The sequence below is a fragment of the Malaya genurostris genome, chromosome 3 (assembly GCF_030247185.1).
Source record: "Malaya genurostris strain Urasoe2022 chromosome 3, Malgen_1.1, whole genome shotgun sequence".
Taxonomy (NCBI): domain Eukaryota; kingdom Metazoa; phylum Arthropoda; class Insecta; order Diptera; family Culicidae; genus Malaya; species Malaya genurostris.
In genome coordinates this window covers 233,500,228-233,523,161 of record NC_080572.1, presented here as the reverse complement: position 1 = coordinate 233,523,161, position 22,934 = coordinate 233,500,228, and the positions used below count along the sequence as shown (strand labels likewise).

At 36.8% G+C, this 22,934-nt stretch overlaps 1 protein-coding gene across 6 annotated transcripts in view; it reads left to right on the top strand.

Moving 5' to 3' along the window:
• LOC131439274 (sodium channel protein 60E) overlaps window positions 1-19,245 on the top strand; it is a 615,309-nt gene extending 596,064 nt beyond the window's left edge. For all 6 annotated transcript variants that reach the window (XM_058610093.1, XM_058610088.1, XM_058610092.1 and 3 more), the window contains 6 exons: window positions 59-386; window positions 448-650; window positions 709-1,338; window positions 8,990-9,579; window positions 9,643-9,813; window positions 9,961-19,245. In XM_058610093.1, the coding sequence (XP_058466076.1) occupies window positions 59-386; window positions 448-650; window positions 709-1,338; window positions 8,990-9,579; window positions 9,643-9,813; window positions 9,961-10,418 (2,380 nt within the window). In that variant the 3' untranslated portion in view covers window positions 10,419-19,245. The remainder of the gene's footprint in view (window positions 1-58; window positions 387-447; window positions 651-708; window positions 1,339-8,989; window positions 9,580-9,642; window positions 9,814-9,960) is intronic.
• The last annotated feature ends 3,689 nt before the right edge of the window (window positions 19,246-22,934 follow it).

Sequence of the window (22,934 nt, the reverse complement as noted above, 5' to 3'; positions counted from 1 at the left end):
CCAAAACATGTTTTGCGGATTTATATTTGTCAACCATTAAGTTTTGATTTCATTACAGATTCGAGATCGCCATTTTTGTGTTAATCTTCCTGAACATGTTGACCATGGGCATCGAGCACTACAATCAACCGCATGCAGTATTCTTCGTATTAGAGGTTAGTAATGCATTTTTCACCACCGTGTTTGGCCTGGAAGCTATTGTGAAAATCGTGGGACTACGATATCACTACTTCACCGTACCGTGGAATGTATTTGATTTTCTGCTGGTGCTGGCATCGATATTTGGCATCCTAATGGAGGACATTATGATCGATCTTCCGATTTCCCCTACACTGTTACGGGTGGTGAGAGTGTTTCGAATTGGTCGAATACTTCGTTTAATTAAGGTACTACCGGTAATGGATGCTCTGCGACACTACTGTAATCTCGGAACTATTCCTGTTTTAGGCTGCCAAAGGTATACGAAAGCTGCTGTTCGCTTTAGTGGTTTCACTACCTGCACTGTTCAACATTGGAGCACTATTGGCATTGATCACATTCATTTACGCAATCATCGGAATGTCATTATTCGGTCACGTACGGCAGCAGGGTGCCCTGGATGATATGGTCAATTTCGAGACGTTCGGAAGAAGTATGCAACTTTTATTTAGGTATTGTCATTAATAATCATTGGTTGGGCACAGAAATCAATGAACCTCTCTTCTTCAGACTGATGACTTCGGCCGGATGGAACGATGTGCTGGAATCACTCATGATTCAACCTCCTGATTGTGCTCTTACTAAAGACCTTTCAAACGGAGATTGTGGCCATCCTCTGCTAGCGATAACCTACTTCACCAGTTTCATTATAATCAGCTATATGATTGTAATTAATATGTACATTGCGATCATTCTAGAGAACTTTAATCAAGCCCACCAGGAAGAGGAGGTCGGAATCGTCGAGGATGATCTGGAAATGTTTTACATCCGATGGTCGAAATACGATCCCCATGCCGGACAGTTCATACACTTCAATCAGTTGTCGGATTTCATCGCCTCGCTCGATCCGCCACTGGGTATCCCCAAACCGAACACGGTGGCCCTGGTTTCGTTCAATCTTCCAATTTCCAAAGGCAACAAAATCCATTGCTTGGATATCCTACATGCTCTGGTTAAGCACGTTCTAGGGCACGTTGAAGAGACTGACAATTTCAAACAACTGCAAGACCAGATGGACCAGAAGTTCAAGAAGCAATTCCCAACCCGTAAAGAGCTGGAAATTGTTTCGTCCACTCGTATCTGGAAGCGGCAGGAGAAGGCAGCTAGGACCATTCAGAATACGTGGAGAGAGTATTTGAGGTAAATAGTGATTACACGGAACTACTAGCAATCTCAATTCAACCAAAATATTAGTTGTTTTTCAGAATTTGATTGTTTGAAGTTTGGTACACCAAACGATTGTTGTAATAAAATGTGTAAAAAGAAAAATTTGCCTATATACGATCGATATGACCTAAAGTCAACGGCAATCAGACATCGTATCAATCAATTAAATTTGAGTTAAACCTTATTTTGTGCATAAGCGTGTACTCAGTGTGTATTTTGCACATAAACTGGGATTGAAATCATGTGTAGAATTACACTTTTGTAACGTCACAAAAATTCGAATACCTTTAGATTTTGATTATAAATTATAACAGTTTTGCAATTGATTTAGTAATAACTACCTATTTTATGACTGCTATAATCAATGCTTGTTTTGACAAGTGATATAACTTTTATATTATGTACAAAACTTTCGCCGTCGCTCAGAGATGTTCATTTCCTCTGTGTGACGAAAAGCAAGCGAAATTTCTCCCCTCGCACTGACAATTCCAACAAGAGCTCTTCTCTTTTACATATATACACTACTGTTGTATAAAGTGTGCACGCATCATGAGTGCGCGTGTTTATTTTCGTTTACCTCTAGCACTGAATCGCACCAAAGTGCTAGAGATGAGCTATCAAATTCTCTGAGGGGGATGCAGATATTTTCACAGAAGTGTACACGCCGGTGAGCACTCTGGTGTATGGTTTGCGAAGAAGAAGCGTCGGGCATACAAAATCAGCAAAAAAAAAAACAATTTGTCACTGAATTTTCGTTTTTCCTTGCAAGTTTTTCATACCAAGGCCAGATCTACTCTCTATTAATAGAGTTCACAGAGATGTTCGCTCACCATCACGCGCCAGTGATCACTTGGATATATTTAGGCGAGAACACGTGAGAGTGTTTCATGCGAAGAGAATGTGGTTCTCGCGCACCAGCTTCTTTCAACACAAGCACACACTCAAAGTCTGTCTAATGGACACTGAGAAGAAGTGCGCTTTCCTTTTTGTGTGGAGCACACCAAATGCATCCACTGTGTAGAAATGAAACTTTCACACTGGTGTATCATTCTAGTGAAATGCCATCACTGCGTTCGCTTAGATTAACAGTGCAAATTTGTCACCGTGCATTGGAAAATTCCATGAGCGTTGACAAATGCTCGCTTTACAACACTCGAAGCATATGAAAACACCATGCCGGGAGTCATACTTTTCGTCATAGATTTTGAATTAATTGCACAAATTTATAAACGGATTTGTGTTCCACGATTTTTTATTGTTTATTTTTCCCGATTTTTTAAAAGTCCAGAGCATTGAAAACAAAAACAATTACTTTCAAAAATTGTATAGAAAAAATGTGGAACAAAATTTTGTTGAAAATTTTTATACAATAAGTTTAAGTTTATTTTATTAGCTACGATATGTGGAAGTTTTATTCTAATATATTTATTTGTAAAAGAATGGCATTACTTGATTGAAAGTTTGACGAAAACTTTCATTTTACAATTATCTTCAGAAAAAAATGTTTTCAAGGTTTTTTCTCAAAAAGTCATTTTAATAATCAAATAGAACCAAATTATAAACACTTGAACAAAAACTAAAAATATTAATATTTTTTGGACTATTTTACGAATTTTTACCCTATAACTAGTTCGTTAATAATTTTGCGAAAACAAATGTTGCATGATTGGTAACATTTTTCCCGAAACTATCAATATTTTTATTTTATATTATTTAGAAACAACACCTGAAAAATTTGAACTTTTCGATTTATTAGTTTTTATGATATCGTGCTCATCGCAAATGACTACAAAGGACCTATTCCTAATCCACCTAGTGGTGTGAGAATTGACTTTTTTTTTCATCGACACAGTCTCATTGAAACATGCTATGCTTTTTTTCATTAGGACAATTTTTGACACCAAATTATTCAGATTTATTCGAGTACTTCACAAAAGTATGCTTCAGCGTCCATGTAACATATTCGGCAACATTTTTCAATCCAAGAGTATCAGCAATAATACATTTGAACGTGATCGTAGGGTACACTAAGGAAAAATTCATGCGTATAGAAAAATATATTTGCCAATTACGTCACTTGTACGATTATATCTCCGAAATTGAAATGTCAGTTTCGACGAGCTTAAAATTATTGATATCGAATAATCCATATCCGAGAGAATTGAGCGATAGTGAGTTTCGACATTTAAGTCACTTATACTATTATATCACCGAAACCGCAAGCAACAGTAATTTGAACTTCAAAACCGAGCCTAATTTGTCGAAATCGGTTCACCCGTCAACGAAAAAAAAATGAGTGATAAGAAATATAGCGTGTTTTGTTGGTTACGTCACTTATACCATTATATCTTCGGAAACAGAAGTGACAGCCATTTGTTCTTCGAACTTGATCAATAACCCAATGATAGCGTGCGCTTTTCAAAGATTTTTCTATCCGTTCAATTTTCTCGAAGTTGGCTAAACCGGTTCCAAAAAACAGACTCATTTTAAATCTACTTGAGATTCATTGAACAAGTTTTGTGCTCAAATGACGGTCATTTCAGTGATATAATTATATAAGTAACGTAACCGACAAAGCAAATTTTTTCTATCAGCACAACATTTTAAAAAAAAGTGACCAGTGATCAAGTCATGTATCATTGCTGATACTGCTATTAGCAACGTGAGCGCTGAAGAACGCTTTTGTGAACAGCCCGAATCTGAATCTGAATAAATTTGTGTCAAAAATCAGCTCAAATTCATGCTGCAAAATTACCCTGATGAATCTAATATACTTTAATGGGACTGTTGGAGTAACAAGAGAAAGGCATTTTCTTTTCTTTTTAATTATTTCGTTCTTCAAAATATCATTTAAATGATGTATCAATGAATGCAATCACAATTTCGGTTGTCATCGTTGATATTGTGTATTGACTATTCATATTCAGAGATACCATTTATACAGATTTATCTCTATTATACAGATTTTTACATTCGCATGCAGATTCAATGTTGAATATAGATTTAAACAGATTTCCTAAACTCAACACAGATTGCACAAAAAGTAAAAGTGAATAAAATATTTTTTTCCATTATCTAATAAGATTTGGTAGCAATGACGAGATAAAAGTTTCGTAATCGATAAACAAATCACAAATTAATTGCGTGGATATCTGCATTGAATTATATTCATAATAAAAGTTGTAACTTATACAAATGTGAACCGATGTTCATAAAAGTCATACTATTATTAAGTTTTGTTGTTGAAATCACACTGGAGGTTGCCCAAACTTAGAATATAGGTAAATTATTTAGAAACTTTTTAATCGGTTATGGGTAAATAAAATCAACAAAATAGCGATTTGCTCGTATTTGTCAGTATATTTAATCAAATTCTAGACTATTTTTGAACTAACTTTCGACGTATCACATTAGTATTTATTTCTAGGTGTATCCAGTTTACCGTGCATATCATGGCAACTTTGGCAATGCTACATTTTTCTACTATCAAGTCGAAGTTTGAGAGATTATTTGCCTAAAATATGGGTGAAACCCACATTTTGTTCTACCTAATTTTGGGTAGCTCATAGAAAAGCTCGGCAACGAGCAATTTCTCCTCAAAAAAGTCAACTCGATTTTCAGCGTAGGCTGTTTATCGTGACGACACAAATAAATTAAGATTTAGTAGGACTGTTTACTTGAACTTTGCCTTGGTTTTGCCTAGTGTTAAACCAAGTTGTCGTACGAGGATGTAAACAGTTCTTCTGAAATGTTCAAAATTGAGGTATGCTGTAACGAAAAGCCCGGGTTGGCGGTTCAATGCATAGGACGCTGGTCTTACAAGCCGCTGGTCCGAGCCCCGACCTGGAAGGATTCTTAGTGTCAGTAGGATCCATAGTACTAGCCATGCAATGATTCTGTACACTAAGAATCGGCTGCGAAGTCTGTTGAAACAGAAAGTCCACAAAAGGAATGTAATGCCAGGACTTTGCTTTGTAACGAAAAAAGCCTAATCTTCATTCGTTTTAAATTTGATCAGTATCTACACTCTAAAAAAATTTGAATTTTACAGGTGACTTAATCCCTCATACGATGTAATTCATAAAGACCTAATTTGTCAAATGACGGAAAATTTTATTTGTAATGACTAAATGTTAGATGAGCTTGAATTTTACTGGTTTCGACTGTAACTTGCGTTCTACTAGCAGGTGCGACTGTATGAATTTAAATGCGTCTTTTACCAACCAAGCAGATGCATGCTTCTGTGGCTCAGTCGATTAACAGACGAACTTGCGATCCAAAGATTCTCGGTTCAAGTCGCGGGGAGTTGCTACAAAATTCTTTTTTTTTGTTTCAATGAATTTCATGTCATGGAAATTTAGACGCAATATTAAATGTTCTTCCACTTAATTTGCGTGAACTGCGACGCTCCATTTATGTGCATCTAATAAGATGTACAAATTTTTAAGTGTGTAACGAGAAAAACACATTGGAAAAATGACATGCGAATACAACCATGAAATGGGAATCGCGAAAAGCTACCGCAGAAACGGGACTCAAACATGTAGCTAGTTCCCATCCCGGGGAAGTTGCAAATTTAACTACTCTTCATGTGAAATACATGAAGAATCAGTCTAATTGAACAGATGAACCGAGCATGTTCAGCTGTGCTTGGGCGCCATGCAGTTCAATTACAGTTATATCTCTATGGCAACCCCTCCGCAAGCAATCACTACACGACGTATCACAAGTCTATTTTTACTATCCCCTTTGCCGTCAGACGCTAATCTTCAGTCGATCTTTGATTGGACACCCTCAGCATCTTAGAGCTACTCTGAGTTAGCCGTTCGTTTTTTTTAGTGAATGCATATAAATACAGATTTTTTACACAATTTAATACAGATTTTCTATGGAAATATTTAGCTTCCCTGAACATATTGGGAGTACAAATTAGTTCGGCACGGATTATGAATATTGAACAGTAACAGTTTATGACGATAATTTCAAGAGGATAGACATCTGTCATTAATGTTCAGTTCATATTGCTTTGAGTTTTAAAAAGAACTTGTTTTTCACTGTGTTAATTTTTTGTGTTAACCAAGCAGCACTTGTTTATGGATGTTTATGGTGATAATGCTCCAACTGATAATTCATATAGGGAATGTTTTCGGCGTTTCAAGAATGGAGATTTCAGCGTTGAAGACAGGCATCGCTCTGAACAGACCCGTACCCAGGATTTCATTTCGCGAGGGGCCGAAAGATTAAAAAATAATGTTACTGTGATATTGTATTCCATTTCATTACGTTTACTGTCTTGTTATTTCAGGAATATTCGAGAACTTCTAAATAATTATGTATCTGTTTTTTTATTTCGGGAGGGGCCAGGGCCCCTCGGGCCCCCCTCTGTGTACGTGACCGGATCTGGACAGCTTCATTCGAAGACAAACAGTTGGAGGCATTACTCGATGAAGATATGAGTCAAACCACAAGAGGAGCTTGCAGAATCATTGGAAGTGACTCAACAAGCAGTTTCTGTACGTTTATTATCCCTGGGAATGATTCAAAAGCAAGAATCAAGGGTGCCTTAAGAATTGAAACCGAGAAACGTTGAAAGGCGGGTTTTAACTTGATTCAAAGACAACATAGAAAGGGGTTTTTACTTGGAATTGTTACTGGGGATGAAAAATAGAAGAAGAAGAATTACTACGCTGTACCCGGTCAATTGTTATCGGCTCAACATCAACACTAAAGCCGAATAATTATGGTTCGAAGGTCAGTTCGCTTTCTCATTTCATCCAAGTCAGTCGATGAAACAAAACCGCTTACGTTCGGGACAGAAGATACCAAGTACAGTATTGTGTAGTGAACAATAGAACGACCTCGAAATGAGTGAACCAAACGAACAAAAGCTACCGCCGACACGAAAGAATACAATTGTTGTTGACTTCAGACAGTGCAAAATTCGACCTTCGATACGAGAACTTGAAGGTTTGCTTAAGGAACAAATGCATCTTGACATTAAACGTGTGCATTCAATGCAATAAGACCAATAATGTCGTTTATATCCAGTTCTATAAAAAGTTGGATGCAATTCAATTCGCTAAAGACAATAATAATGTGCACTATGTGGAGCATGAAAATATCAAGTACAACATTCCAGTATATATGGAAGATAATGCTATAGAAGTGCGTGTGCATGATCTTCCCTCAAGCGTCCCCGATCCTTATATTCGCAAACTATGTCCCAATACGGAGAGATTCTCTCTATCGAAAAAGAAAAGTGGAAGAACTTTCTCCCCGGCATTCTAAATGGCGTACGTTTGTTACTCATGCGCTTGAAGAGGCCTATACCTTCTTATGTGACATTCGGTCAGGATACAAGAATCCCGTGCAAATCACTTGTTACCTATGACAATCAGATGGCCACATGTCAATATTGTCAAAAAGCTGTTCACTACGGAAAGCCATGCGATAAACTGAACAAGGAGGCAACTACACCAAAGGACAACGGTGCTTCCTTCACCCCACCCCAAGCAACCCCAGTACACCTGTGACAGTCACCAACAACAGTGAAGCATCCCCTTCAACGAAACCATCCAACGTATCCCCTATAGAACAAAGTACACCAGCTGCAGTTAACAACTTACCGTCCAACCAACCAGCAACTGCAAACAAAGTACAACAAGACGCATCTACAACAACTAGCAAAGAAATCAACAACAATACCACCGATGCGGCAATGAATGACGAGACGAACCGCGAACAAACTGCCCCTCAATCCTCGCAGGAGGAAAATGGAAGCTCCTCTCCCCCTATAAAAAGGGTGACAACGAGATCCAATACAAAAAAAATTATATAAAAACTCAGCTAAATCGGTCACGAAAAGCTTGTACGCAAATAGGCCGGAATAAAATATCTTTTAAATCATGTTGAGCATCTACTGGGACCAAAAGGGTGTTGTGTACAATGAGCTGCTACAACCAGGCGATACTATAACGGGCTGCAATTGATGCATTTGACACGTGCATTACGAGAAAAGCGGACCAGATACAAGCAAACGCATAATAAAATTATTTTCGTGCATGACAATGCTTGGCCTCATGTCGCAAAAGTCGCAAATATTTTGAAACGCTCAAGTGGGACATTATACCGTTCCCGCCGTGAGAGGTGAAAAAAACTAGCAATATTTAAATTCTTTTTATTTTGAAATAAATGCATTTTCGACCCAAAAAAAACGGACCGAATTAAGTTGTACTCCCAATAATAAAATATTTGTTCTCACACGGAACCACCAGCGGTCGCAATACGACTATAATGTTAGTTGTTTTTCAGAGTTCGATTAGTTGAAATGTGGAACAATGAAACAATAGTTGTTTTTCTAAACTGTGAACGACACACGAACAAACAAAAAGCACGATCAAACTGCACGTCTCTAGCGCTTAATTATATCGTTTTCCCTTGAGAAACCTAGATCTAGATAACTAGATTGCTGTCATATTTCATCCTTGATACTTTGTATAACTTGTGAGCTAAATCCATAATCTTACGATTTCTAGTTGAAACTTTATCATGTTCGTAAAATATATTTGTACTATTTATACCGTGCATTATAATCAACCCATACTAACTAATTTGCTACCAACAGGCTTAAAAGTGAAAGGGAACGTTCCCCGATGTCCCTGGAGGACGAAAATACTCAAACTTCAAGCCCCGGTGGATGGCAGTCCAAACTATCCGCCCTGAACTTCCTGCACCTTCAGGTACACCGCAGAGGCACTGCCACCTCGAGCCGTGCATCGTCCCGCAAATCATCTCGCGCTTCCGATGATTCTAATCTTAGTGAACTGGCCGGACCGTGGTTGAATCTACCGCTAATGCTGGTATCCGGAACCAGTGATATGGTGAAAGAAGTCAAGCAACAGCACGCCAACGGGCTAGAGTTGAAGGATACTTCCGATGGGAAGGGCCGCCGGAGAAGTTTCTACAACTTTCCGTTTTTTCTGCGCCATCAGGATGCTGTAGAGGAAACAAGCAACTCACCGCAACCGCAAAAGCGATCGATCAAAGGCAGTGATACGAATCAATCTTTGAACACGTCTCTGGAAAAACCAGTAGCGCCTTGCACTCCCACTCCGAAACACAAACGGGCAACAAGTTTTGTGAAGAAGAAACCTCCCCTAGAACGAGGTTTTTCTGCGCAGAGTGCTTTGAGGCTCAACAGAAATGCATCAGTTGGTAAGTTATAACATCAAGGTATACAATACACATGCATCTAATATGCAGCGAACTATACTTCAGCTGATGAAACCCTATCGGCTTCGACGGCGGATGTTAGCATTCTAGTAACGGAACCATCACCGGATGTTCCTACGGGTCCTAATCTGTCGGCAGTGCCTGGCGAAGCAACATTAGTCCATGTCTTAGTGCATCGCGAAAGTGAAGAGTATCAATCCGATGTAGACGAAAAAGGTAAGGGGGAAAGTTTGCTTGTGCTTCAACTGTTGCACTCAGCAGCTTCGCAATGTTCACCGTTTGAATTTGTTGTGTGTTTGCACCATGATCACCAGTGTGTCTTTCCGTTTTCTTTTCCTGTGTTTTTGTCACTTTTTTTTCTAGACGAAACCAAAGTGAAAGAACCTCGTGATCCTTCCAAAGCTAGCGATATAAAAATCTCTCCTGGCACGAATATTGATTATCAAATTCTAGGTGGCAGCGACGATGTACCAAGACCAGTGGTTACCATCTGTGTCGAGAGTCCCCAGGAATCACCGGACACACCGGAACAGCGACAGCAGCAAGATGCCGTGATCGATATTATCGATCCGGAACCGATCGATGTTAATCTTCCACGCGATACCACGAACATTTTCTACGACTACGAAGAACCAATCGATGCTAGACAGGACACCCCGGAAATCCACCCCAGATCACATCCGGCTCATGCTTTGCAGGATTTGGATAGAATCGAATATGACACCCAGCAGACGAACAGCAATACAAGCAGCGTGACCAGCAGCAACAGTTCCGGTAAACAGACACCTCCCAACACCGAAAACCCAAGAATATGCAGCTGACCAACCGATTTGCCGAAGAACGAAGACAACGAGACCGGCTGCGGCCAGCCAGAAAACAGTAGTTGACAATCTTCTGATTCTTTTTGAGTGCATTTTTGGCCGCCAGTATACTGGCACTCTGTAGATCAGCGACATTTTTTACCTCATTTATCGATGCTGCTTGGATAAGAAGTTCCATTGCTACTGAAACAAACTCCCACAAAGGCTCCTCCAGATTCCATGCGTAGCTTTTTGTAGGTAGTTTTAATCCATTGCACGTGCAAAGCCAAAACAGATAGTAGTCGACTTCAGTTCTAGCTCTAGGGAATGCTGTAAATATTTACGCATCTGACAAACATGTAAAATTCAAGCAAAACTCATTCTATGGTGGTTATAAAAGAAAATTTTCAGTCATTAAAAAGTATATTTTTTGAGGTTTTGTATCTGTAGAGTTGGAAAATATTTAAAATCTATTCCATTATGTGAGTGTTTTGTGTTTTAAACACAATGAACCTTAAATAAAATTTGTTATTATTTCATAGAAAAGATTTATTTTAGACTGTACTCTACGATAAGCATGGTTTTAGTTTATGAAAACTAGACTGTGTTAAAATATATCGTAAAGTTCCCTAACATATTTTTATAAATAGTTTGATTCACAAATTTATTAACAGATATTTGAAAATCAAATAAGAATTACATGTCTCGATATGGGTAAACATTCAAGCTATTCATTGTTGCCAAATAAGGCGAGAAATGTAGATTTGAAACTTGAACTACATATTTCTTGTTAAACAAGATCATTTATTTTACTAGAGAATGTAATCAAATGTGCGACAGAAGTGAAAAACGGATCATCGAAGCTTCACACAATTCGAACTGAGGACATATCTTTTGATGAGTGATTTTCTTCTTCTCTTCATTCAAAACTTGAATATCAGTGAATGGATTTTGAATCCTCTAAAAGTATTTTTTGTACAAACAATTGTAGTTCACATACATCCATTATATCTAGTCGGCAAACAATGGTTCGAAAACAATAAAGAATATTTTGTAACCACAATGTTTTACCAATATGAACAAGAGGAAGCATTACCAAGCAAGGGTATGTTCAAATAAAAACATTTTCAAACGAATTTATCGTAGTTATCAATAAAAAGAAACAATTATTTTAAAATTACTACTAATTCTATTCTATAACTGCTGTTAATGCAGAATCAAAAACTGCTCAAAGAGAAGTCGTACATGGTTGATATTTAACACTACCGCAAAGGAAACAAACGATAAACTTGAAAGGAAGTATATGAGAACTTGTGGTAAAGTGCATATTCTAATTATTTGTAAAATAAATCAACAGGAAAAAAAATACAAGAACTAAATCAAGACACATTTGAAGGAAAACCAACAGAAAACTCTGATTTGATTGTTTTCCATCGGCCATGTATGTACAACAGATTCGATTTTCGATGCGCTTCAAGTTCTAATCGCTTCGCATATCCACTTATTTACATTATAATCAATGCATCACTACATAGTCGTAGTGCCGCATGTACATCGACAAATATACATACACGCACAAGCAGCAGTGGGTGCGCAGTACAAACCGAATCGAAATAATTCCATAAAACGTTATAAGAGAATCAATCAACGGGTTTAATAAGCCATAGCTTCCGAAATAGCGATACTTTCACCTCGAAGATAGTATACTTGCGTTTGACATAAGTCAACTGATAAAACGTCAACTAAAGCGAACATAAACAGTAGCAAGAATGATTTAAATTGTCACAAAAAGTGTGACATGAACTCAATGAAATGTTAAGAGCTCATTTTGATTTTTTTCCGGATTGTAGTAGAAATCTGTTTTTATTTATCGTTTCGAGAAACCTCGCGTCTGAGAAGATTGGCCTCATGATTGGTCAAATCTCACGATCCGATGTTCGATAAGAGTTATACACCAAATAACGTGTAATTACATAGAGATAACAGAGCGTCACTCACCACAGCGATCATTTTGACAGTGCAATCGAAAAAGGTTGTAACAAATAGCAGATGATGCTTGAAAATTATTGCTTCTGTTCTTCTGTTGATGCCATATAGTTGATATATTTTTTAAAAAATGTTTTGTATAAACAAAATGCACTAATAGTAACAAAAGAAACAAACATATAAGTTTAAGAATACTCTTTATAGGGCCTAGGATGCGACGCATTTAATACGCAAATAAGGAAAATCTTTCGGGAATAGTTGGTTCGCAGCATTTGTGGATGTTTAAGTAACAGGCCTTGATCGTGTAAAGAATTCAAATGAAACAGTAGCGAATCCAAGTCGACTGTGCCTCATGCCCTCTCAAACTTTTTGGGCTATTGTACCAATAGTCAACTCATCAGTAGAGTCGTCATATTATTTCGCCGATTACTCGACTTTCAATGAACGAGTTGTGATAAAATACAACTAAGAAGTGGCTTCGACTCTAAGAAGCAATACCGCAGAGAAAAATGTTTAATACTGCTGTCATAGCGGCACTCGAAGCGAATGCACCTGTTTTCATCTTACCCTTAAGGTCAGTCTATCGAACAGAGACATCAGATCTCACTCTAACTAATGGTTTTCGTATATGAGAAGAGTACTGTTTAGAGCCGTATATGAGAAGAGTAGTGTAACAGAGGTATTTTGGCCACTTCATATATTTTGGCCCACCTAACAAACTATATGGATTCAATCGATCTTAGGTAACCCATGTTGCATCAGTTTGAAGCTAATCACATTAAATTACCTATTGCGAAAGGATTTTTCAAAGATATTAAAACATTTGGTGGATATTTTTACAAAGTGGGCCAAAATAAAATCGATCCTAAAGCGGGCCAAAATACCTCTGTAGCCCTATTGTTTTTGGTTTGAAAATCGCCATTCATATTCGCCATTGACTGAAAAGTGGGTTTGATTCAGCAATAGTTTCCAATTCTCATTTTTTGACAGCTCTTCGCAATTATATCGTCCCACGACAAAAGGCCTAACTGCAAACGAGAGGTTTTTAATAACAATTTTTATTCAGGCCAATTTGCGTATACATAAGCTTTACATGGCCGATTTACCCATGTTTTTGTTACACAATATATTTTTTTTATTGTTAGATCTCGTTGTCACCCTTCTTCTAGAGGGAGAGGAGCTTCCATTTCCTTCTACCGAAGATTGGAGGTCATTTTGTCCGTGGCTCATATCATCCATTGCTACATCGTTGGAGTTGGGAGTGGTTTCCGTTTCCTTGTTTTCATTGTTGATCGGTAGTTACTGTAGATGCGCTTTATACATTGATTGCAGTTGATATTTGGTTAGATGGTGAAGGTGTTTTTGAAACAGGAGCACTGCATTCACTAGTTTCCATTGTTGAGCGGTTGTCCTTGTTTTTGTTTTCGCAGTTTCAGTGCAAGGTTGGCCGTAGTGCGCAGGTTGTTCACAAAACTGACATGTAACCAATTGATTTTCATACGTAATCAACGTTTTACAGGGATGTATCCCGTCTTGATCACAAATGATGTAAGATGAAATTGCTTTACGTAGTTGCATACGTACCACTCGCACGCCATTCCGTATACCCGGGAAAAAATTCCGCCATACTTCCCTTTCGATGGAAAGAACTTCACCGTACTGCGACATACTTTCCCGAACATACCCATCGCTGGTCTACGGGGGAAGGTCATGCACGCGTACTTCTATGGCATTGTCCACCATGTACACAGGGATTTTATATTTAACATTGTCATGATCAACACTGTTGGTACTGTTTGGCCCGGGTTGGTGGTTCAATGCATAGGGCTTGAAATCAATACAAATTGAGTTTGGCCTTGTAGGCCAAGTTTCAGGCTTTGTTAAATCGTATTTGCCCATTTCGTACACCTCTATTGTTCACTACACTGTATTGTCTTTGTTTCTATCGTCTCGACCGTAAGAAATTTTCGACTGTGTCGGATGAGATGCTAACACGAACTGTCCGAGAGCCTCTCTTTGTTTACTCTCGATTATTACGGAGTGATCATAGAAAGTTCTTCAAAGATTCCAATACAAATCGAAAGCTTGTTGTTTTGATTTGAAAGTGATGCGAAGAGCTAAACGTCAAATAAAAAAAGGTGGGAGAATAATGTCAGAGACATAACTGGATGTCGTGAATTCGAAAACAACTGACATGTTCCTTAACACTTCCGAATATCAATTAGTTGATCAATTGTATGAAATTGTATGTAGAATTTGAAACGATGCACCTAAACTAAAGCACAGATTAGTTACATTTTACATTCTGAAATACAAATATTATGAAATAACCAGTATAGTTCTTTATAATAAAATAATGGTGGCTCGGAAAAGAACCTTTTATGTGATGTAGAGTGATGAGTTGAATTCGAATTCCGATGGATGCCGCTGACTTCCGTCATCTAATTCCAGGCTGAACTGTTGTACGTGAGTGCGATACTGATATGGTTGGTGTAGGTGTAGCGTTTACAACCGATTATAATCTTCCAATAAAGAAAACATTAATTCGCTGGGTTGATCAATGATACAATAGGCCTAATTTATTAAACGAAACTATCAATATGCTATAGCGTTTCTAGCATTCAGAAGGGTCAAATTGCGTAATTCTCTACGACAATAAACTCTGGAACATTTTTCGCAAAAACAAAAAAGGTTTCACTTGATCTCGATTACTGTGAATTTAACACAGCGAAAAGTGCACAAATCTAACCAAGCTGTTCTAGATTTGCACTGAACTGAGGATATTTACCTTCGATTTGCGAACAACAAATCCTAATAGTTCTTTAGAAAACATTTGAGCCTTTAGAACGGCTGATTTTGTGTAATACTCTCCACCGTTGTTTTTTCATCAATGCCAATGACTGGCAGCTGTGACGTAATCGCTCTTGTCGGAAGCGAAACTAGCTTTGCAAACGACACAAAATACATCTGCTTGCATTGGCGATAGAAACCAAACAGATCCAATTTTGGTTAGGAGCATTCTTTTTACGTGATTTCGTTTGTAGCTTTTTCATTGATGGGCGGTCCTAACGGCTATAAAAATAGCCGCATACAGAATTTTAATGTCGATTATTTCATTTCGGATTTGCATAATTTATTAAAAGAAACTATCCGCATGCTGTACGGGATTCATTCCTGCCTTTCAGAAGGACCAAATTAAACACTGTTCGGAACATTTTTCTCGAATGATTTGTTGTACAGCAGCAGATATTTTGTTCTCTTCCTCAGAACGCGTTCTGATTGGCTGGTGTTGACATGGGTCAAATGAGATAGGTTTTTCAATAGTGTACTATTGAAATACTTCAATGCTTTTGCTATACACGTTTAAGTTGAAAAATTTTGATTCTAATGGTAGTTAGATTACATAAATCCTTCCACAGATCACTGAGATATGAGCTCTTTGATACTCGTTTATACCAAACATTTCAGAAAAGTTGAATTTTGAACTATTTGAGATTATGTCACACAACTGAAAATTTTATCATAAAATTGTGATCATATTTCCGATGGCATGTAGCAAAAATTATGTTGATCCGTTAGATACAACAAGAGATATTCACGATCAAAAACTTATCACTCTCTCAGAGGGTCAATTTTGAAAAGGCACCCCACAGTAAAGTAAGTCGTATCCACGACAAAAATATCGGGTAATTCATGAAACAAAAAATAAACAAAGACAAACCGTCATTTGCATTTAAACCCTTTTGTCACTGGACGATAGAATTGTAGAAATTGTTTTTCCTTATTTTTATTCTGTTTACGATTCAAGAAATTGTTTTTTCCTTATTTTTGTTCGGTTTACGATTTATGAATTAATTTTGAGGGAAGATAAATGGCATAAAAATTAATTCATGAACAATCTTTTGGTGTTTATTGTTCAGCTGAAGATTTCATCGAGTTTTGTCGGATTTCGCTTATAATATTGTTAGACATTACATCTATTGATATCAGCGTATACCGTGGTATAGCCGTGTTAGCTACTGGTATAGTTACAGGTTTAGAACTCAATTTCAGATAAAGAATCGTCCAGGTCCTGGTACACCGACTTCGTATAATATTGCGGTCCGGGCAGCGCTCGAGTCTTCCTTGGCGTAGGTTTCATCGTCGATCAGGATCCATCCGTCTTTATTCTGTAGAATTCGGTTATACAGTTTTCGCGCTCTTGTTTTGGCCTGAACTTGCTGCACCAGGGACTTTTTCGGCACCTTCTGTTTCTTGTGCGTTTTCAGGGTGTTCCGAGCTTTGATCCGTTGAATCATTCCGATGCTGGTGTTGAACTGCTTGGCCAAATCCCGCGTCGACGCCGATAGGTTTTTCCTGATGTACTCAACCACTTTTAAGTCCCGGCCGGGCTGGCTGGAACCCGTTTTCCTACCGGATCGGGGCAAATCCTTCATGAAAAGGGTCTTACCGAACTTCTCGATAATATTTTTGACACTGGTGTGGTGCACTTTCTCATGTTTTGCAATTTCGTTGTACGTGACACCACTTTCGAGCACCAAGTGTGCAGAATTTTCTTTCGCGTTTCCGGATCAATTCGACTCATCATTGAAACGATAAACCGTACCGAAACCAATCGATTGCGCAGCTGTTATTGACATTTAAACAAACATGTCATCGCAAAACACGCTGCAAAAAAATTAAGCCATTTCAGAGTAATAACTGTTTGAATGTTGCTAACTACTTATCGATACACTCCTTATGAAGTGATAGTCGTGTTGCCTCTTTTCTCTAACGTTTCGTTTACGTGGGGCATCTCACCCAGATTTGTATTTTTTTTCTAATATCAAGAACAAGTTTTTTTAACGTAAAATTATTTTTCAATATGTAGTAGGAACCCGTAAATTTTTAATAACAATAAGTTATGCTCTGATTCAGTGAAAAGTTTTTATGAAATACCGTTTTTTTAAAATGATGTTGCATTTCCCCCGATATACCCTAAGGTTATCGCTGCTGATGATTTAATGATAAATTTCTGATTATATCATGTAGAAAGAAGCTCCATTTATTTTATCTGTTTCACGATATTCACAAAACGCTTTCCAATGGATTCCATCGCAACAATTCTCAATTGCAATCAAAACTGATTGCTTAACTGAATTGTTTAATTTCGTCTCTCAGCGAATTATTCCACTGCGTCATTCTGTGCGTCGCAACCTGGTGAAACCCAGAACAACTGTTGGATGCAATAGTCTCCAGAATGCAACCGAGTTCATGTGTTTCTTGGATTTAAGACAATTTATGATCAATCAAAGCAAAACGAAAAGCTTCGATACGCTTAATGTTGTTGCACGTGTTAATAGTAATGTCACACAGTAAATGAAATCGGTTTCCTAAAATATGTACAATTATATCGGAGAAAGCGTATGAACTCATCATTTATTAGAGGAAAAACATAAATATGTAACGTCGATACCTGAAGTTATGTGTTTGCTAGATTGATTTATCATTAGAACTTTTGACTTGACAGTAATTCCAAAATTACTGATGGAAGCTATTGATCCAACAAAACAAAGGCCCAAAACAGTTGATAAATTTTGGCTTGGACAGTTTCCAACTCTGAATAACGGACCAGTGTGTGTAGTTAAGTGCAAAACAAATACAAAAAAATAAAGAAAAATAGATCAAAAAACAACAAAAAAAAACAAACATAATAATTGTATTTAGCATGATAATAACTCAGAACAAAAAAAAAACTTGATAAACAATAAGTCAATTAAATTGTATATTTTTACAGAAGAGACGATAGTAGAATACGAGAAAGAAAACATTAGAGAATATTTATTGAATTCAGTCTTAAAACTAGTTTCTTCTAAATTTCAAGAGTGAAGAGCATCTAAATTGTACGACCCACAACCACCATCACGAGCTGCAATATAAATTCGCTCATACTTCCATATATATTCCAGAATGGAAAAAATAATAAACAAATACACAAATAAAATAGATATCGTACATATAATCATTCCAAAGACTCCAAAATTGTAAATTTTGTAAATATACGACAGAATATAATGGCATATTTCAATAAAAACAAAAACAAATCCATATATGAACATACATCAGCAAAGTTATAATAATACTAATAAACATATTGGAAGCTGAAACAAATCAGCTAGAAGGGCAATTTTCTTAGTTTCTTCGCTTGTTAAGTAGTTTTAGATTTTTACAATGATAAACATCTCGGCTAGCAGGCAATGCTAGATTATATAGTAGCAGTGTGTCAAAATGAGTCGTCCTAGGGAGACATATTTTGCGTATTATAGTTCGTGTACAAGATTTTTTTTAATGATTGTAGCGAACCATCTTAGCCTAGCAAGAGCAGCGTATGCGTGTGTTTGAGAGAGAGAGAGAGAGAGAGAGAGAGAGAGAGAGAGAAAATATTCAGTCAGTCTAGATAGTAGTGAAATCGTCATACAAAGATTTCTTGTGATTTTTTCGACCAACCAATAATCGGACATTTAAACAAAATGTTTTCAAAAATAGGAGTACGCAATTGGAATCGATTTCGTTTTTCGACGGCAGCGGTTGGATAAATGTAAAATATATTTGATTGCCAGATCAAAGAAGAAGCAGCAACTCCTTATGGATCAATTTGTAAAAAGCAGACATTGAAGGAATAGATTTTTTTTATTAATAAGAAAGGATAAGTTTACAGATATTTGAAATGTAGCGAGTTAGTTAGACTTTTGTTACAATATTGAAAAGTTCTTATTAAACTTGATAGATAATTATTGAAAAGGTTGTGTAATTATTTGAGATTAATACATGAAAAAGCGAATACAACCCGAAGAAATGTAAATAAAATGCATTATTGGAAAAATTGCGTTTCTATCATTGAAGTGTGCCCAGCTTTTTTTTTCAGAATGTCAATTGAGCAATTGAAGATTGTACTCACACGCAATGGACAAAAATGATAACCTAAAATTCATTTGAAGTCAAACATTTCTGAAACTTTCGAGAATAAGTCAAAAGTAAAGTCCTTTTGTGGAAATTTGCTTTTCTGACCAGCGCCCTATGCATTGAACCGCCAACCCCTTAAGTAAACAAATATTAGATATGGTTCTCCAAAGTTGGTCCATTCAACCTCTTCTGCTAGGCTAAATGTCCGCACCTGGGAACCAACGCCACCCATCAAATCTTTTGCAACACTAGTGCCATCTTTTTTATACATTTTCATTTCCTACTACTTCAATTCCTTGATGTTTATTAAGACCTTACTTGATTTACGGAGCTTGATCTTTATAATCGCCCAGTATTTCTATTGGGCGAAGCTCTGGCAAGTTTCATGGACTGACCTTCTTCAGCACAAAGACAACATCGATGGCTTTATCCCACTTTCCAAAGGGCTAGCCTATATCTTTCGAATGATCTAGAAGATGCAGAACTGATTTTATTTCGATGAATGAAATAGTAACACGTTGATCAATAAGTCCCGGGTTTGAGTGACAGATGTTGTCATAATTAAATGCTTGAAATTCGTTCGTTCGGTTGCGTCGCGTGAACTTCAAAGTGTGGATAATTGCTGTGGAAAACCCCATATTCCACAAGAATTAAGTTCGGTTGCCATTTTGCGTTAGGTATGCTAATAATCATTTAACAGAAACCGAGTTACTGCTCCGTCGTTCAGGGATGCCAGGTAATTTTTTCAAAAATCTGTGATCAAGCCAAAAACCTGTCTGTGAAAATCTGTGCCCGTTTTCCGTACCATAGTAGCAGATCAAAATCAATTTGGTGAGCAAAAAATAAGGTCTCACTACCAACACGCTCTGTACCTTTTTCCTCAACCGCTCTGTACTTTTGCTAAACTGTGCTCGATTTAAAAAATCTGTGATTTATTCCAGAATCTGTGAAAATTAAAAATCTGTGAAACACAGATTAATCTGTGAACCTGGCACCCCTGCCGCCGTTCAGCCACCAACTGACGCATCACTGAAAGCAGAGACGCCATTTATACAGATTTATCTGTATTATACAGATTCTAACATGCGCATACAGATTTCATACAGAATACAGATTTTATACAGATTTTCTCAACTTAATGCAGATTTATACTGATTTCACAATAAAATTGGAAGGAATTTGTTTTTTTTTTATCTGAGCTCTCTTCGTTAGCTCGAGATGAGAAAAAAAGCTTCGTAATTGGCATATCGTCGCAAAACTGAAATGTAGAGGCGCTGCTTGTTTAGAGATGATACTTTAAGCAAGAGCTGTCAAATCGGTAGGAAAATTTCTAGTTTAAACGATATAAAAAAAATTCTAATTATTTCACATTTTCAACGTTTTCTTATGAAAACGGGAAAATTCATTTGCAAAAACATAGTAGAAGTTGAAGAACAAGTTTTTACTCTGAGGTGGTAATGTTGATCTTAGTTCATTGTGCGAAATCTACTGTTTATTTAGAATAGATCATTAAACTTGGTTTAATACCATTTTTCAAATGCCTGGAAATAACAAACAAAGTATCCGATATAAATAGTACTCGATCGCTATACATTCTAGTACTCGAAAATCAACATTACACTGGTTTCTGTTTAAAAAATGTTGATCCGAAAAAACCTAACCTTACTCAATTTCACACATTTCTGAAGATTTTCCATGTTTAATCGTAGTTTACACTAAAAAAAAGTAGTGGTAATCACTTTGAAATCGAATTTCTTCTACTCCGAGTATACTTTTATTGCTGATATCTATTTGTACTCTTGAATGAACGATAAAAATGTTGCAAATCACTGCTGCCGATATGAAAATTTCCGAAATAATCCTCCTTTTCTTGGTTCCATTTTTCATTGGCAGGTGTCGCTACCGGTAAATCAGCTTTGCGACAATGTGCCAATCAATGGGCAAATCACAAACTGATCTGAAAATCTTAAAATGGTGTTGGTATTTAAAGTTGAGCGCTTAGATCCAACATCAACTTACCAAGACACGATTATGAAAGTATATGAAATCGAAATTGTTTTTAGTAGAGTGCCTATAACCAGAGTGACGACATCTCATCCGTAATTTTGGCAACAATTCAAAACATTCCATTAGCTTTACATTGAATTGACAGATCGTTTGCTCGTTTGGAACTGAGAGCTGTCATTCCATACGAACAGCTGTCGCCACTCTGATTATAGTCACTCTAGTTTTTAGTTGATTCTGATTGTTGATGAAAATTTAATTTTGTCGTATATTATTGAATTTCTCATTATTGAATCAAGAAATGTTGGAATAACATTACCACACCTTATTTTCATTATACAAAATTCTGTTTTTTGGTGAATACAGATTTTTCATTCAACGTAATACAGATTTTCTATGAAAATATCCGACATCTCTGACTGAAAGGAAAGGAAAACACTTCGTCAGTACAGTGCGTCCAGAATTATTGACAGCTAATATTTAATAGGGGAAAGATGCTAATATTATCTAGTCATGTATACACTTCACAATTACTTCGAAAAACGGTCTGCTTAGAATGCTATTCATGAACTTCGTAAGCTGCTTAAGCCAATTCAGTCCATTTTATCCGAACTTTTAGTTAGTTGGTTAGTTAGTTGGATACATGGTTCATCGCAAGACCTTATAGACGTCTATTGAATCACTGCGATAGAATGTACTCTACATTTTCAATGACAAATCTACACTATCTTTTATAATTTATCAAATTACAACATGAAGAAATCGTTGTGGCGGCCAAATGTCCATGCAGTTTTGAATATATGAAAGAGGAACTAATGACATGTCATTCCAGTGCCAATTAGCGATTTCGGCATTAATATGTGCTTATTGGTTTCCGGGGAAACCATGGCAAATGTCGTACTAAAATTTGGCAAGAAAATTTTCTCGAGTCAAGTCCATTTTCTGCCCAAACGATTATTACTACTTACTATAAATATAACAATTACACTTGAATGTCAAAGTGTTCTGAGCACTCATACCACTTTGAACTTTTTATATGAAGCTGATGGAAAATTTGACGTATCGCATTAAGGTCTGAAACCAGTATGTTTTAGAGGGGTATTTTCACGCTTCAAATCTGATTTTCTCATAAACGGTGATGAATATCAAAAAACTCAACTGACAATTTCTTAGAAAATTAGTCTAAATTATTCTGTGAGAATTTCAGAATGATTCATTGACTTTAGCGGTCGGGAAAGTCTTTTTTTCTGAAGGAAGAATTGCATTGCTGAAAACGCCTTCAACTTGTTCATTGAATATCTCGCCTTCAAAAGCATGGATCAAAAATCTATCCTGACAATGTCTAGATAATTTAATTTATATTCGATTAGTGCATACAAACATATACCTTATGATCAAAAAAGAACCGAAATTTTCATTTTAAAATTCCCGCGCTTGTCCAATCGGTAAACTTTTATTCTCTCAACGTTGGCAACACTTTTATACACATTCTGTCAAATTTTCAAAACTTATCGTACGATTAGTTTTTGTTAGGCATCTATACAAAGAAGTTGAAAAATTTTCGAGCGGCGATTTTTATAATGGATGAAAATTTAGAGCGCCATT